Here is a 15,872-nt window from a genome sequence, read left to right as displayed (position 1 = left end):
GTTTATTAAATTTGTCAACCAAACGAACCTTGGACAAATGAAAATCATGGCGAAAAGATCTAATGGCCATTTCCTTAATTCGTATAAAAATGTCAGATGGAAGGTTATTTCTTAAAAAGTTTTCAACAGAATTTAAGTCCTTAGACAGTTGAAAACGTCTCTGTTTTTGTTCATAAATTACGTGATTTAAAGCTATTAGGCTTAATTTATTTTTTATTTTTTAATTTTTTTTCATTTTCAGTTCCAAAATGGGTACATATTTTAAAAGATTTCGGAATCACTGATTCCTTCCTGCAATTTTTTAAGAAAATTTGTTGATTTAATAGATTTGCATGTTTTTTAACTAAATACAAATAATAATTGACAGATGCGTATATTTGTTGCCCGTAAAATTTACTAATTAAATAAATTAACCCTAACTGGCCAGCAATGAAAAAAGATAAAAAAAGAGAAAAATATATCAAAAAAAAAAAACAAACAAACGAGACTGTGGCCCGGGGGGTGAAAAGAAAACAACAGAAACAAAGCAACGCGGAAATTTCGCCTGAATACGAACAAGGCGTTTTCAGCACGAAAGAAACACAACAAGAACAATATAAAAACAAAAAAAAAAATATAAAACTAAAAACCAAGAAAACCACCACCAAAAAAAAAAAAAAAATGTACAATCGGCGCAAACTGATCCACGTAGGGAAAAGATACTAATATAGAGTTACTTCAGTGAGGACACCAGAGTAACTGAGGACAGAAGGCAGGGAAGCGCTTCGAAGCGTCGAAACTAAGATGCCCAAAAATTAAAGCTGACTTCGAGTTAAAGCTAAGCAACCGGTTCAAATCCTTGAACCTTCTTTCACACGTCGAAGAAGAATGGGCGCAAGTAAAAATTGCAACACAAGACGTAGCTGAGGAGGTGCTTGGTCACACAAAACAAAAACAACGAGCCTGGATATCTGACCGTACCATAAAACTAGTCGAGAAGAAGCTACCCCTCGTGGGAGGTGCAAAAGAACCCTTAAAAGTGGCCTGCAAAGCAATTAAACAGTCACTGAAACGGGACAGAGAAAAGTACTGGTTAGATCTGGTGACTGAATTGGAACAAGCGTCCAAGAACCACAACAGCAGGAAAATGTTCAAACTCCTGAAAGAATTGACAGGAAAAGATACTGTAGCAGTTGAAACACTGAAAGATAAGTCTGGAAAACTCATCCGAACAGAAGAAGGACGCATGAAACGCTGGCGAGAGTATTTTTCTGAGCTACTGAACCCTGTCAAACCCCCGTGCGATCTACCTGCCTTCTTGAGTGCTAATAGAGAGCCCTACGCAATAAGCCTCGATCCACCAAGTATTGTGGACGTACAAAAAGCGCTGAAGTGCATGAAAAAAAATAAAACTCCAGGGGAGGATAGGATTCCTTCTGAAATGTTCAAGTCCTCGCCAACTCTACTATGCCACCTAACTGACCTGTTTGTCCAGGTATGGACGACAAAGACCTTCCCAAAAGACTGGAAAGTATCAGTCCTCATTCCGCTATGCAAAAAAGGAGATAAGGCCATTTGCGGAAACTATAGGGGTATCTCCCTGATTGAACTTGCCATGAAGATCTTCTGCGTCATTCTTCTGAATCGATTCAAAGACGCACGTGACTAGTTAACCCGTCCTGAACAAGCAGGCTTCAGACCAGGCAGAGGCTGTCCAGAACAGATATTGACGATTCGTCTCATCCTTCAGCAGCACAGCAGGTTTCGTCTACCCCTTCTCATTGCCTTTATTGACTTTGTAGCTGCCTTCGATTCCCTTACCAGAGAGGAGCTATGGAGAATTATGGCTGAAGACGGTCCGCCACAAGATATCATTGAGATACTCCAAAGCACGTATAAGGACACTGAGACTTGCATCCGGGTTTCTGGCAATTACACCCCTAAGTTTCCAGTTAAGTTTGGGGTAAAGTAGGGGTGCCCCCTTTCGCCTATATTATTCAACTACGTGACACACTGGATCATGAATAATGCAATAAGAAACCATAGCGGAATAGTGTTCGGACAAATAGCTGGTTTCCGCCAGTCCCTGACAGATTTGGACTGCGCAGACGATGTTGCTGAGCTCAAAACCACCGCCAATAGCTTGCAAGGCATGATCAACGATACCTCTGAGGTCTTAAAGCGCATCGGACTGACCATCAGTGGCACAAAGACTAAAGTACTGGCTCTCAACCAACCCGCTCCTTGCCAGGTTACCCTTGACGGTGAGCCAATAGAAAACGTCAAGAAATTCAAGTATCTTGGCTATATCATAACACAAGATGGCAGAGCTGAAAGGGATATCTCTGCCCGCATAGCAAAAGCCTAGGGAGTCTTTACTAGTCTGAAAGTCAGATTTCAACCAAAACAAAAGTCAGATGTTGCAACTGTTCGAGCAGTACTACTTAATTCTTGCGAGACATGGCCGATGAAGGCTGAAGACGCGAGAGCTTTGGATGTTTGACCACCGCTGCCTCCGTTATATTCCCGCATTAAGGGACAGGACAGGATTTCCAATATTGAAGTAAGGAGTCGCTGTGGCCAATCAGAAGAGCTATCGCTTATCAGTAAAAAACGTCGCCTAAAGCTCCTCGGCCACACATTACGCCGTCCCGAAGGCACAAAATGTCGAAACATCTTTGTCTGCGAACCAGCCCCCTCCTGGAAACGTAAACCAGGAGGACAAAAGAAGAACCTGTGGCAAAAATACAAGGAGGACCTGGAACCGCGGGGAAGAGTCAGGAGACACGGTTTGAGATGGGACAAAGACTGGCAGAAGATCGACGCAAAACCTGCAGCCGACAGGTCCAAGTGGTCGACGAAAATCATTCCAAGATCCTTTGGTGCCAGGCAGGACAGTTCGTCGTCTGGTTCCTGCCGAAAGTAAAGAAAGTAAACCACTTTGGACTATTAAAAAGAGCACTAGCCCTTTGAATTTGCAATCGAATGAGCCCTTTTTGTAGTTTCTACAACAAAGCTTTCAATAAAAACCTTTTATGCCCCCAGGGTATAACTTAAAACCCCTCCCCTGAAGACCGTTGGGAGAGTTTCCTGCTCAAAGATATAATTTCCAAAACTTTCAACTCCATTGAACAAAATGGCTATCTAAAAATTTTGATTAAATGTGTTTGGGGAAAAGGTGGGCCTGGAAGTGGTGTTAGTTGCCTTCCAATCACTTTCGACTATTAAAAAGGACACTAGACCTTTCAATTTTCAATCGATTGAGCCAATTTTGAAGTTTCTAAGACAACGCTTTCTATGAAAACCTTATATGCCCCCATGGCATAACTTATAACCCTTGCACTGAGGGCTGTGGGGGGGTGTCATCCTTAAAGACCTGATTTTCAGAACTTTCAACTACTTTGAAAAAAATGGCTATCTGAAAATTTTGATTGGATGTGTTTCTGGAAATGCTGAGCGTGAGAGGGGGGTTAGTTACCCTCCCATAACTCTCGACTATCAAAATAGGCACCAGACCTCTCAATTTCCCATTGAATGAGTCCCTTTTGAAGTTTCTATGACAACACTATCTATAAAACCTTATATGCACACAGGGCATAACTTACAACCTTTGCCATGGGGGCTCTCGCGGGTTTCTCATCCTCAAATACAAAATTTCCAGAACTTTCAACTACGTTGAACAAAATGGCTATATCAAAACTTTGATTGAATGTGTATGGGGGAAATGATGAGCGTGAGAGAGGGGTTAGTTAGCTCTTCATTCTTTTTCGACTATTAAAAAGGGCACTAGCCCTTTCAATGTCCAATCAAATGAGTTTTTTTTTTAAGTTTCTACGACAAAACTTTCTATAAAAACCTTATATGCACCCAGGGCATAACTTACAACCCTTGCCATGAGGTTTATTTGGGGGATGGGGGGGTGTCATCCTCAAGGACCTAATTTCTAGAACTTTCAACTACGTTGAACAAAATGAATGTCTCAAAATTTTCATTGAATGTGTTTGGGGAAATTGTGGGCGTGAGAGGGAGGTTAGTTTTTCTTCAATCCCCTTTGACTATTAAAAAGGGCTTTAGCCTTTTCAATTTCCAATCGAATGAACCCTTTTTAAAGTTTCTACGACGACTCCTTCCATAAAACTTCATATGCCCCAAGGGCATAACTTACAACCTTTGCCTAGAGGGCTGTAGAGGGGTTGTCACCCTCAAAGATCTAATTTCCAGAACTTTCAACTACGTTGAAAAAAATGGCTATCTCAAAATTTGGATTGTATGTGTTTGGAGAAATGGTGGGCGTGAGAGGGGGGTTAATTGCACTTCAATTACTTTCGACTATTAAAAAGGGTACTAGCCATTTCAATTTCCAATTGAATGAGTCCATTTTGAAGTTTCTATGACAACGCTTTCTATGAAAACCTTTTTATCCCCCAGGGCATAAATTATAACCCTTGCCCTGAGGGCTGTGGGTAGGTTATCATCCTCAAAGACCTATTTTTCAGAACTTTCAACTACTTTGAAAAAAATGGCTATCTCAAAAGTTTAATTGGATGTTTTTGGGGACAAGGTGGGCGTGAGAGGTGGGTTAGTTGCCCTCTAATCACTTTCGGGTATTAAAAAGAGCATTAGCTCTTTGAATTTCCAATCGAATGAGCCCTTTTTGAAGTTTCTGCAACAAAGCTTTCAATAAAAACCTTATATGCCCCCGGGGCATAACTTATAACCCTTGCCCTGAAGATTATGGGGGAGTTCCCATCTCAAACATCTAATTTCCAATACTTTCAACTACATTGAACAAAATGGCTATCTCAAGATTTTGATTGGATGTGTTTGGGGAAATGGTAGGCATGGAAGGGGTGTTAGTTGCCTTCCAATCACTTTTGACTATTAAAAAGGGTACTAGCCATTTCAACTTCCAATCGAATGAACCCCTTTTGAAGTTTCTATGACAACGCTTTCTATAAAAACCTTACATGCCCCTAGGGCATAACTTATAACCATTGCCCTGAGGGTTGGTGGGGGTGGGTTGTCATCCTGAAATACCTAATTTTCAGAACTTTTAACTACTTTGAACAAAATGGCTATCTCAAAATTTTGATTGGATGTTTTTTGGGAAAAGGTTGGCGTGAGAGGGGAGTTCGTTGCCCTCCAATCACCTTCGACTATTAAAAAGAGTACTAGCCTTTTGATTTTCCAATCGAATGAGCTCTTTTTGAAGTTTCTAAGACAAGGCTTTCTACAGAAATCTTATATGCCCCCAGGGCATAACTTACAACCCTTGCCCTGAGGGTTGTGGGGGAGTGTCCTTCTCAAAAATACAATTTTTATCTGGAAATCAACTACGCTAAACAAAACGGCTCTCTCTTTGGAAATTTATGAGAAATTTTGATTGGATGTGTTTGGGGAAATGATGGGCGTAGAAGGGGTGTTAGTTGCCTTCCAATCACTTTCAACTATTAAAAACGGCACAAGCCGCTCCAATTTCCAATCGGATGAGCCCTTTTCGAAGTTTCTACGACAGCTCCTTCGATGCGAAGTGCCCTGATCCAAAGAAAAAAATACATTGTTCCAACATCGTTCTTTACTTAGACGGCGCTATTGCGCTGCATTTGATATTGGTTATTGAGAAGTATACATACGTTTTTAGGAGGAATTTTTTTCTCGTGGGGGGAGGGTCGGAGGAGGGGGTTTCGTGGGAGGATCTTTCCATGGGGGATGTTTTCTTGGGAGAGGGGGGATTTCTATGAAGGGGGCGCCGGATTTTCCAGAATTATTTAAAAATGATCAGAAATTTAATTTTAAAAAAACTAAGTTTTTTCAAGTGAAAGTAAGGAACAACATTAAAACTTAAAACGATCAGAAATTATTACGTATATGAGGGGGTTCGCCACTTAGTCAATACCTCGATCTTTACACTAAAATTTTTTTAGTACTTTCAAGGGAGCTATCTATCTAATGAAATGGCCTTTGTGATTCAGGGATTTGTGCTTAGGCGTAAAGAGCGAGGTATTGACTAGGGGGTGAACCCCCTAATGTGATAATTTCTGTAAATTTTAAGTTTTAATATTGCTCCTCACTTTCAGTTGAAAAAGCTTGTTCTTTTTAATTTAATTATTTACGGCGCTTGCCCCAGGACCTGTCGGGGTCATATCATCCCCGAAGGCATATTTATTGGACATTTTGACTATTTTTAATAGAAAGATTGTCTCAATATTTAGACCGGATGTCTTTGGAGGCTATGGGGGTCGGTTATAAAACAGGGCAAGGGAGGGGACTGATTGTCTTCCGATCACTTTTTACTCTTAAAAAAGACTCCAGAACTCCAATTTCTAATTGAACGAGCCCCTTGAGAGTTCTAAGGGCTATCTTGTCTATATGAAGTGGTTCTGGGAAAAACAATTAATAAAAATAAATATATTAGCCCTGCTGTTTCTCGCTCATACATTGGCTCATGGCTCTTTACTACGGGCAGCACGAAAGCACTTCTCTGAAAAACGTAGGTTATCCAGAAAACCCGTTGCTTAAATAAGAGACAGGAATTGTACGTGCTGGGACCGAAATATTATCCTTTTTTAGAAGCCTTTATAGGCGATGACTGTTTTTGCCATTTCGACGAATTCTCCACCCCTCCCCCAATGTTAAGTATTTGATGAAGATATACCCCATATGCCTAACTAGCAAAACTAGGCCTTCGTTTTGAAAAACTGTAGTTTGTGATTCTGACGAAAAGTTTGATGTTTCCCTGATAATATTCACAAAGTGCAGGGCTGATACAGAATTTATGTTTGGGAGAAGGGTACCGATAAAAATTTATCTCCTCTACCAGTAATCTTTTGTCCATCCAGCCCTGTAAATACTGCAACTTTCAACCTTTTTTTTAGTGTGAGTAGGCACTTACCCCTGAAAATACCCCTGAATCTGCCCCTGACTAAGGGAGTGAACCCTCATTTTACATAAAGAAAATATAATTTGATTCCAGCAGGATATGTCACAAAGAAATTATTTTTCTAGAATGCTGGGATGATACACCCCAATAAAAATTGTCGTTCAATATTAAAATGTTGTCCATAATTCATGGGAAAGTTTCAGGGAAGTAAGACATAGAATCTATATTTAATGCCTTATAGTAAAGAAAAAAAAAACATTGTTTTGAGAGAGAGAGAGAGAGATTTATTCTTAACAAAAAAATAATTTAACATCAGTTTAGCGGCCACCATAAGAAGTAAAAACCTGTCCAAGGGGGTGGCAAAAATACACTAACATAACAAAACAACAAAAAAAAGAAAAAAAATAACCTATCTATATCACAGTCCCCAAACAGCACCACAAACCTTACACCTTAACACTTTCATTAAATTTACTATCATATTCATAATCATCACCCCCAGGAGCCATAAATATTTACCAATATCATTATTAAAAAAAAAAAAAACAGTAAAAGGTGTTGACCACCTAAGTTTGACATCACCAAACATTTGTCTTTTCATCACGCTTATTCTATATTAAACAAAAAAAAACAAGTTTTTTCAACTGAAAGTAAGGAACAACATTAAAACTTAAAACGAACAGAAATTATAACGTACATAAAGGGGATTCCCCTCTCCTCAACACCTCGCCCTTTACGCTATTTTTTCTTAATACTTTAAAAAAAGCCTCTTATTGTTCTAATTAGACGGCCCTTGTGTTTCAGGAGTCATCATTAAGGAATAAACACGCACCCGTGATCTTTCTTCTGGCAAAAAATACAAAATTCGAATTTTTTGCAGGTAGGAGCTTGAAAACCTATACAGTAGGATTCTCTGACACTGAATCTGATGGTAGGATTTTCATTGAGATCACTTGACTTTTAGGGGCTAATTCCCCCTATTTCCGAAAATCAGGAAAACTTTCTCAGGCTCGTGTTCTTTGATGGGTGTGGTTAAACTAAATTAAATTTATATATTTGAAATCAGCATAGAAAGCCGATTCTTTTGATATATCTATTGGTATCAAAATTCCGTTCTTTAGAGTTTCGGTTACTATTGAGCTGGGTCACTCGTTACTTACAGTTCGTCACCACGAACTCTCTGATAATGAAAAAAGAGGGAAAATATACAAGCATCAGAGATTCTTTGATGGGAGTAAGGAGTGAAGTTGAAACTTAAAACCAATAAAATCATTATTTCGCAGTCTACACAATTAATATTTACAAAGCTAGTTCAGATAAACCAACTCGTGGTATTTCTCAATATTTGTGAATTGGATAAACTAGCACCTTACTGAAAATAGATAATCCATACAAACAGAGAATATTATTTAAGGAACAGAAAAGTGCTCAAGTAGCCTCTAGAAAAAACCAGTAATTTATAAGGCTCTCAATAATCGTAAACAAGCCCTGATATCGATGAATTTTAGTGTACAATTTAAATTTTCCAAAATTCTCAAGAAAAAAAAATTACTTACGAAAGTGGAAAGATTTTAAGCAGCATAAATAATGAATGATTTATAAGACAACTTATTGTCTCACCAACCGTATTATTGATAGCTAGTAAAATGAACTTTTTATTGTGGAAGTACATTTTAGTGTTATTTAAAACCATGACCTACTAAACCCTAATATATATTCCATTCATGCTGTTATTTCTGCCTATTGAGATAGCATAGCTTCAATGTGAATCCTCAGGCTACTGTATAATCCCAGCACTGCCCAACACCTAATAGTTGAGACCAAAAACAAATAGAAATTATAACTTATAATCAAGTCAAACTTTAAATGAGCTAAATGACTGGCAAAATGAAAAATAAGCCGAACAGAAATTAAAATGAATACTCATATCAAGCACTAATAATGCAGATACTGCTGTGGACCAATAGGAATAACTTAAAACTCAGAAAAACTGAAAAGAATGATCAAGTCGAACTTATGACAAATGGAAATCCTCACAAATAAACGTGGAGCTGTCAACCCCTTAAACCCTCAAAAGGATATAATGCCCATCTATTATACTGGTTCGCACATGGCCCCTAATAGTGTTAACTTACTTAAAATTAGTAATCTATAATCAACTGACATCATCTGGCATCAGCTGACATCGAATATTTGCGTCCTTGCATTTTGCAGTTTATTGTACGGGACTGCAATGTCAAACCGTTTTAAGAGTGCTGCAACGAACTGATCTTATTTTACAAGCAAAAAAGAAAGACGAATTGTAAGAAGGCGAGTACGCCATATCCAAAATTCAGGTTATAAGATTTTTTTTAATTTAACGTGTTAATTTTGACATTTTTACTGCCAATAACCACAGCGAAAATATTTTACTGCACTCATGATCAAAAGAGCCTCCACTCCTCGGCAATGATACTGAACTTGAGCCGCGTCTTTATTTGTCATTTTTCGTCAAAGTCAATTGAGTGACGTTAACGTAGCTAGCGATTCAAACTATAGCGACGCCTTTAGAAAGATGAAGTACACCCAACTAGGGTGGACTTAACCCGATTGTAGAGCTTATCAACTTCCATCAAGTTATTATCAAAGATCGGTGTACTGTCAGCCCACTCCAGAAGAAAGAGGGCAAGTGTTGTGAGCTTCTGAATTCATGTCTCAATTGCCTACAGTGAATTGAAGTCCACCCCGTCAAGGCGCAAATTAATTATTCGTTGGTTCTGTCGTCACCTGGCCAACTTCACCGAAAAATGAAGCAAAGACGTTAGCGACGAAGTAATGGTTAGAATGGAAAAAATATGGGTTTCCACACTTACTTCTGCTACTATAGTCAAAATCTGAAGCGTTTATAAAGTAAATTGTAAATTTTAGACTCACTAAAAACTTTTTTACGGAAGATTGAATGACCATTGTAATACTTCTCTAGTGTAAAGGTTTATTGACCCAGGCTACCTACAAAATAAAATCAACATCTAAGCACAGCACAAGCATTAAGTAAGAGCAATCATGGAATAGGCACAAGCAGGGAATTAAGCACAAGCATAGTGGAATGCTACATCTTCCTTTTTTTGTCATTTAAACTGCCTGCATTTCCTCTTACACCAACACTCCACACTCGCTCCCACTCATCCACTGTGAGCAGGCTTACACTCTGTAATAAGTACCTTCGGAAAGGTATGTGTAAGAAGGCACTAGGCTCACTTCTTACATATTCACTAACTAGTTCACTTCTTTTTCCTCTCATACTGTCTCTATTTACAGGTCTACTTTTGAAATCAAACACTGTAATAAGTACCTTCAGAAAGTTATGTGTAAGAAGGCGCTAGGCTCGCTTCTTACATATTCACAAACTAGTTCACTTCTTCTTCTTCTCATACTGTCTCTATTTACAGGTCTACTTTTAAAACCACTCTTTACAGGTTCAGTTTCAGGGGGTTTTCTTACAAGTCGGCCGTATCTCGTGCATGCTGTCGTTGGTGTCGCGCTTGATTCTAAGGGTGGCGCCGCGGTAACGCTCTGGCAGGGGCTAGGGAGTTGATTCCGATCCTGGATCGGCAACGGGGACATGAACTGGTCTGCCTGCAACGGCGAGGGTGGTGGCTTAGCAGTCGCGTCTGGCACTATGGCATCGTCAAGTCCTTCGCGAACCAAAATCGTTCCTTTCGGACTTTGATGTGGGCGAGCTGATAGGTGCTTGCGGTTCCTCCGCAGAATCGTACCTTCGTTTGTCTGCACCCGGTACGATCGCGGCTGTTTTGCATGAGAAACCACAACGGCCTGTTTCCACTGTCCGTCGGGCATTTTCTGAATGTGGATCGCATCGCCGGGGTTGAGCTGATTTAAAGCCTTGGCTGTATTTGTTGTGGTAAATTTTCTGGCGTTTCTGCATTTCACTTCTTTGCTGAGTGAACTGTTCGGTCGGGACGACCTTCTTCTTTAGGTGAAGTGTGGCGCATGGTAGGATGGATCTTAGTTGGCGAGACATAAGGAGTTGAGCAGAAGATGCAAACCCATCGACTAGTGTATTCTGGTATTCTAGTAGACCCAAAAAGGGGTCTTCTCTGTTTTCCATTGCCTTGGTCATGATGTTTCTTATAATCTGCACAGATTTCTCGGCGAGTCCATTGGATTTGGGATACCCGGGGCTAGATGTGCTTAATGAAATACCCCAGGCTTTGGCAAAATTGACGAATTCCCTGGAAGTGAATTCCAGGGAATTCACTTCCCTTGAAGAAAATTCCGGCATGTGCTTGGCGCATGTTTGGCATTTTGCTATGTACTTTTCGATGTCTGCGCCGAGGCCTGGCCAGTACACTAACATCCTTGCTTGCTGTTTGGTTTTCTCAGTTCCGAGGTGGGCTGCATGTAGCTGCTGGAGTGTGGCTAACTGCAGGTTCTTGGGAATGATAAATCTTTCTCCCTTGAGAAGAATAATTTTTGTGAAAAACAGCTCGTGTTGGACGTTCCAGTAGGTTAGGATGTTGGTTGGGCACTCTTTTCTAGTACTCAGCCAGCCCTCTTGAATTGATTTGACTATGATGCTCAAGGTTTCATCCTGCGTAGTTTCCTTCCGTATCTGCTCAATCTTCTGGTCGCTGGCTAGAAGGTTCCGTACTACGTGGTGTACATAGATATCCAGATCTTCTTCCAGTTTTGGATCTGTATCGCTAAGATGGAGGTGTGACAGAGCGTCAGCGACTGGGATTTCGGATCCTGGTCGGAACCTCAGACTCAGGTCGTAAGGCTGGAACTGAAGCATTAATCGTTGCACTTGTGGTGGGGTTTTGTGAATAGGATTTGCTACAACAGTTTCGAGGTGGCGGTGGTCTGGTGTGACGTCAACGTGGCGACCGTACAGATAATGGGGGAAGCGTTTACAGCCATACACGATGGCGTATAACTCTTTTTCCAGTTGCGAATACTTCTGCTCTGTCTTGCTGAGCGATCTCGATGCATACGCTGTGACCTGCCCTTCCGTCAGCGACTGGGATTTCGGATCCTGGTCGGAACCTCAGACTCAGGTCGTAAGGCTGGAACTGAAGCATTAATCGTTGCACTTGTGGTGGGGTTTTGTGAATAGGATTTGCTACAACGGTTTCGAGGTGGCGGTGGTCTGGTGTGACGTCAACGTGGCGACCGTACAGATAATGGTGGAAGCGTTTACAGCCATACACAATGGAGTACAACTCTTTTTCCAGTTGCGAATACTTCTGCTCTGTCTTGCTGAGCGATCTCGATGCATACGCTGTGACCTGCCCTTCCGAAACGAGGTGGGCGCCGAGCCCGTGGCTGGAGGCGTTGACAATGAGTTCGACGTTCTTGCTCTGATGGTTGAAGAACGGGGTGGTCGACACTATAGAGCGTTTAAGGTCCTCGAGTGTTTGGGGGTGTTCCTCTGACCAGATGAATGGGTTCGCTTTGGTCAGGTCACGGAGTGGTTTGTTTTTTGTGGATAGGCTCTGTATGTATTTGGCGAGATAGTTGGTCATCCCAAGGAGGGTTAGCAGTTCTTCTCGGCATGATGGGTTTGGCATGTGGTTAATGGCGCGAATCTTTTCGGGATCTGGCTGACTTCCCGTGGAGCTGATTCTGTGTCCGAAGTAGCTGACACTGGAGGCCGAAAATTCGTACTTGTCTTCGTTGAAACGGATACCCTTAGCTAGGGCACGTTCGAGTATCGCTGCTAGGCGTTCATCGTGCTCTTCTTGCGTCGCACCGTACATGATCATGTCATCAATGATGATGAAGAAACCCTCTAGGCCTTCAAAGGCTTCTTCCATCCTCCTCTGAAACTCATCTTGCGCTGAGATGATTCCGAAGGGCATTCGCTTGAAACGATATCTTCCATATATTGTGCTGAATGTCATGAGGTAAGACAAATCTTCGGAGAGCGGAATTGACCAGTAACCAGAACGGGCATCAAGTTTTGTGAATATTTTCACTCCGTATAGCTTGGAGGTGACGTCGTCTAGAGTGGGAATGGGATAGTGGGGCCGTTTGATGGCCTTTTTTAGGTCCACGGGGTCTATGCACAGTCTTGTGGACCTGTCCTTCTTCTCAACCATAACCATCGAATTGACCCACTCTGTTGGGGTAATGACCTTTTCGATAATCCCTAGGTCTTCTAGGCGGCTGACTTCTTGCTTGAGTTTATCCTGCATGGCCGCGGGTACTCGTCTCGCTGGGTAGACAGTTGGGTTGGTATCGTCTTTCAGGTATATGTTACATTCTCCTTCGAGTTTCCCGATTCCTTTAAACACTTCTTTGTGCTTTTCCTTCAGAAATGATACTCTTGAAGATGTTGAGTTTACGTTCAGTACCAGCTTAATCAGGTCCAAATCAAGGCTTGAACGGTAGCCTATGATGGGGGTAGCTGAAGTTCTACTACAAAGAATTGTTGCCTGCTGCTGAGGTTATCTTTTTAGCTGCATGATAATTCGCAGACTCCCGTTACAGGGATCCTTGCTCCACCGTAGCTGGTGAGGCGCTGGCTTGTGGGTTTCACGGTGGGCTTTGGGGTGATGAGGTTAAAGTACTTCCTTGGAATGATATTGACCCGGGTCCCTGCGTCGATTTTGAACTGGACAGGGAACTGATTGTTGAAGATCAAAGGTATCACTGCTTCGTCTTTGTTTTTGCTTTGTTCGATGGAGTACAGGAATTCGGTTCCATCACCGGATTCCGCTTCAACAGTGTCTTCTTCTCTTGCATTTACTGTCTTACTTCGACAAACTCGTGCAAGATGGTTCAGCTTTTTGCAGATGGAGCATGACTTGCCCTTTTCTGGGCAGAAATGAGAGGGGGAGTATGTTCCATCATAGAAGTAGCATGGTTTGATCTTTGAGCCGCTTGCTTCCTGTTTTTTTCTGCGGCTGTTCTGGTTTGGGTAGCGTGAGATGGCATCAATCTCTTGCTTTATGGGAATAGACTGAATTCCATGGAATGTTTTAAGCTGTGCCTGGGTCACTTCGTGGGTTCTGCACATAATGGTTGCTTTTTCAAGCATGAGTTCATCACCTTCAGCCAGGCGCTTCTCACGTACGTTTTGGTTTAGTATTCCGCAAACTATGCGATCGTGGACCATTTCGTTTGAGTCCGAGTAAGAACATGGTTTCACTAATGTCTTGAGCTCTGTAATATATTTCTCTACACTTTCTGCCTCGGTTTTGGAACAGATACCGTGCAAAAACTGTGTTCTTCTCTGGTGATGCATACGCCTTAAATTTCTCATGGTACCGTTCGATTTTGTTCCGTACCTCGTCTGCAACGATGAAGGTGTTGAATATTTCTCGTCCGTTCGCTCCCGCCCAGATAAGTAGGTAGGCACAGAGAGCTTTCTCTGTTTTGCCTGCCAGCGGGCTTGTGAACATCAGTTGGGCATGCTCTTGGAAATGGTCCCATTCCTATGCTAGGGAGCTGGCTTCCCAGTTGATTGATGGCTGTAGTACATCCATGAGATCCCACTCCTGACACCATGTAATACTTCTCTAGTGTAAAGGTTTATTGACCCAGGCTACCTACAAATTAATAGCAACATCTAAGCACAGCACAAGCATTAAGTAAGCGCAAGCATGGTATAGGCACAAGCAGGGAATTAAGCACAAGCATAGCGGAATGCTACAACCATTAAGGCGTAAAATTTAAATCTGCTTTTGCATGCTTTCTCATCAGTTTTATCATATCGCCGTTAATCATATAAATCATTTCTTCGTTTTGCCTCTAGATTTGGAATTTCCAGGGAATTACCCTTCAATGGAATGGTTTTTCTTAATATTAAATTTCACGTAGTTGGGCTCTAAGTTTTGTGCTGAAACAATAATCAAGTGTAAGAATTGTTCTAGAAATTTTGCCTAGCCTAAATCAATAGGGCCTAGACAGTATGCATTGCTGAGTTTAAGTCAATTCATGAGTTTGGTAAGCTGCCTAAATCTCATGTTTATTAGGTGGGCTAAGCTGTTTTTTTTTAAATATAAATAGTTTTGAGAAGGATTATCAAGAAACCAACAGGAGTTTCAACACCACCTTATCTTGCTGGCCAATGCAATTTAAGGTAATAGCCTAGCACCATACAGGTGATTCTTTTCACCTTACTACAGACAGTTCAATAGTGCTGCCTAAGTAAAGAGTGAAGAAGAGACCTGTGTGTTAAACCATATTGACCTCATCAATAATAAAAAGTTCTATCCTCTTAAGTAGGCTATCTTCTTCAAAATAAGATGTTTTTCAGTTGAGAAAGGGGTCAAAGGTGTGTATTTTGCTTTGTTTTGCTGATCAATAGGTAAACAGAAACATATTGCTACACACTTTGGGTGAGCCTATAATTTCAATAGGATAATCTTCATTGTTGAATTTGGTACAAAGTAGGCTAGTTTAGTCTCCTCACAATGTGGATAACCCTAGATTTTCTAGCACCATCAAATCCTGACAATCATCATCAGGTATATAGCGCTATGGCATCTGGTAACAAATTTCTCAATTTTCTTTTGATCAATATTAAGCAATTTGTAGTCTTTTTCAAATGTTTTCACCATTTAGATTTTTTATTTGCATCCAGCAAATAACAAATAGCATCTGCAAGTCTGTCAATGACTTCCCTGGATTACATTTTTAGGCTGTCATCTTCAATGTTCTCATCAGTACTTTCTGCTTTAAGAATTTCTTTTGCACATTCTTGAACCCCTTTTTTCAAAATTTTATGTTGCTTTTGACTTTAATGATTTCTCATGGTTAGCTACCATACCTGTATGCACAATTTACTACTGCTACTAACAACTCATCACAACACCAAGCCACCTGAGGCCAACACAGCTATGCATGCTTCTCCATCCTAATCTATTCAAAGCCCTTTTTACACCCTCCCACAAAGTTCCCATTTTCTTTAAATCTTTCTTTTTGACATCCTCATGTTATCATCAGAGTCTTTACATTCCTGCTCATACAGAGACTGCAACTAAAAATGACACACTCCATCCTTTTT

At 40.9% G+C, this 15,872-nt stretch overlaps 2 protein-coding genes across 2 annotated transcripts; one reads left to right on the top strand and one right to left on the bottom strand.

The window, feature by feature from the left end:
* Positions 1 to 367: 367 nt before the first annotated feature.
* Positions 368 to 1,951, top strand: LOC148950274 (uncharacterized). The gene is made up of 3 exons (XM_089091818.1): positions 368 to 386; positions 801 to 1,474; positions 1,730 to 1,951. Exons 1-3 carry the CDS (start codon positions 368 to 370, stop codon positions 1,949 to 1,951), a joined length of 915 nt encoding a protein of 304 aa, XP_088947944.1.
* Positions 1,952 to 13,316: 11,365 nt separating this feature from the next.
* Positions 13,317 to 14,126, bottom strand: LOC148950273 (uncharacterized). Its single transcript, XM_089091817.1, has one exon. It carries the CDS (start codon positions 14,124 to 14,126, stop codon positions 13,317 to 13,319), a length of 810 nt encoding a protein of 269 aa, XP_088947943.1.
* Positions 14,127 to 15,872: the final 1,746 nt, after the last annotated feature.

This window comes from Artemia sp. Qi Xiang Cuo, chromosome 7 (assembly GCF_049724085.1).
Source record: "Artemia sp. Qi Xiang Cuo chromosome 7, ASM4972408v1, whole genome shotgun sequence".
Taxonomy (NCBI): domain Eukaryota; kingdom Metazoa; phylum Arthropoda; class Branchiopoda; order Anostraca; family Artemiidae; genus Artemia; species Artemia sp. Qi Xiang Cuo.
The sequence above is the reverse complement of the archived record's forward strand: the minus strand, read 5'-3'. Positions and strand labels throughout refer to the sequence as shown.

What these genes read in the sequence shown, in the direction of transcription:
- LOC148950274 (XM_089091818.1), top strand. An exon ending in TAACTGACCTGTTTGTCCAG is followed by an intron (nt 1,475 to 1,729) that starts GTATGGACGACA and finishes CTCATCCTTCAG; the next exon opens with CAGCACAGCAGGTTTCGTCT.
- LOC148950273 (XM_089091817.1), bottom strand. Translation starts at nt 14,126, where the DNA reads ATGAGAAATTTAAGGCGTATGCATCACCAGAGAAGAACACAGTTTTTG.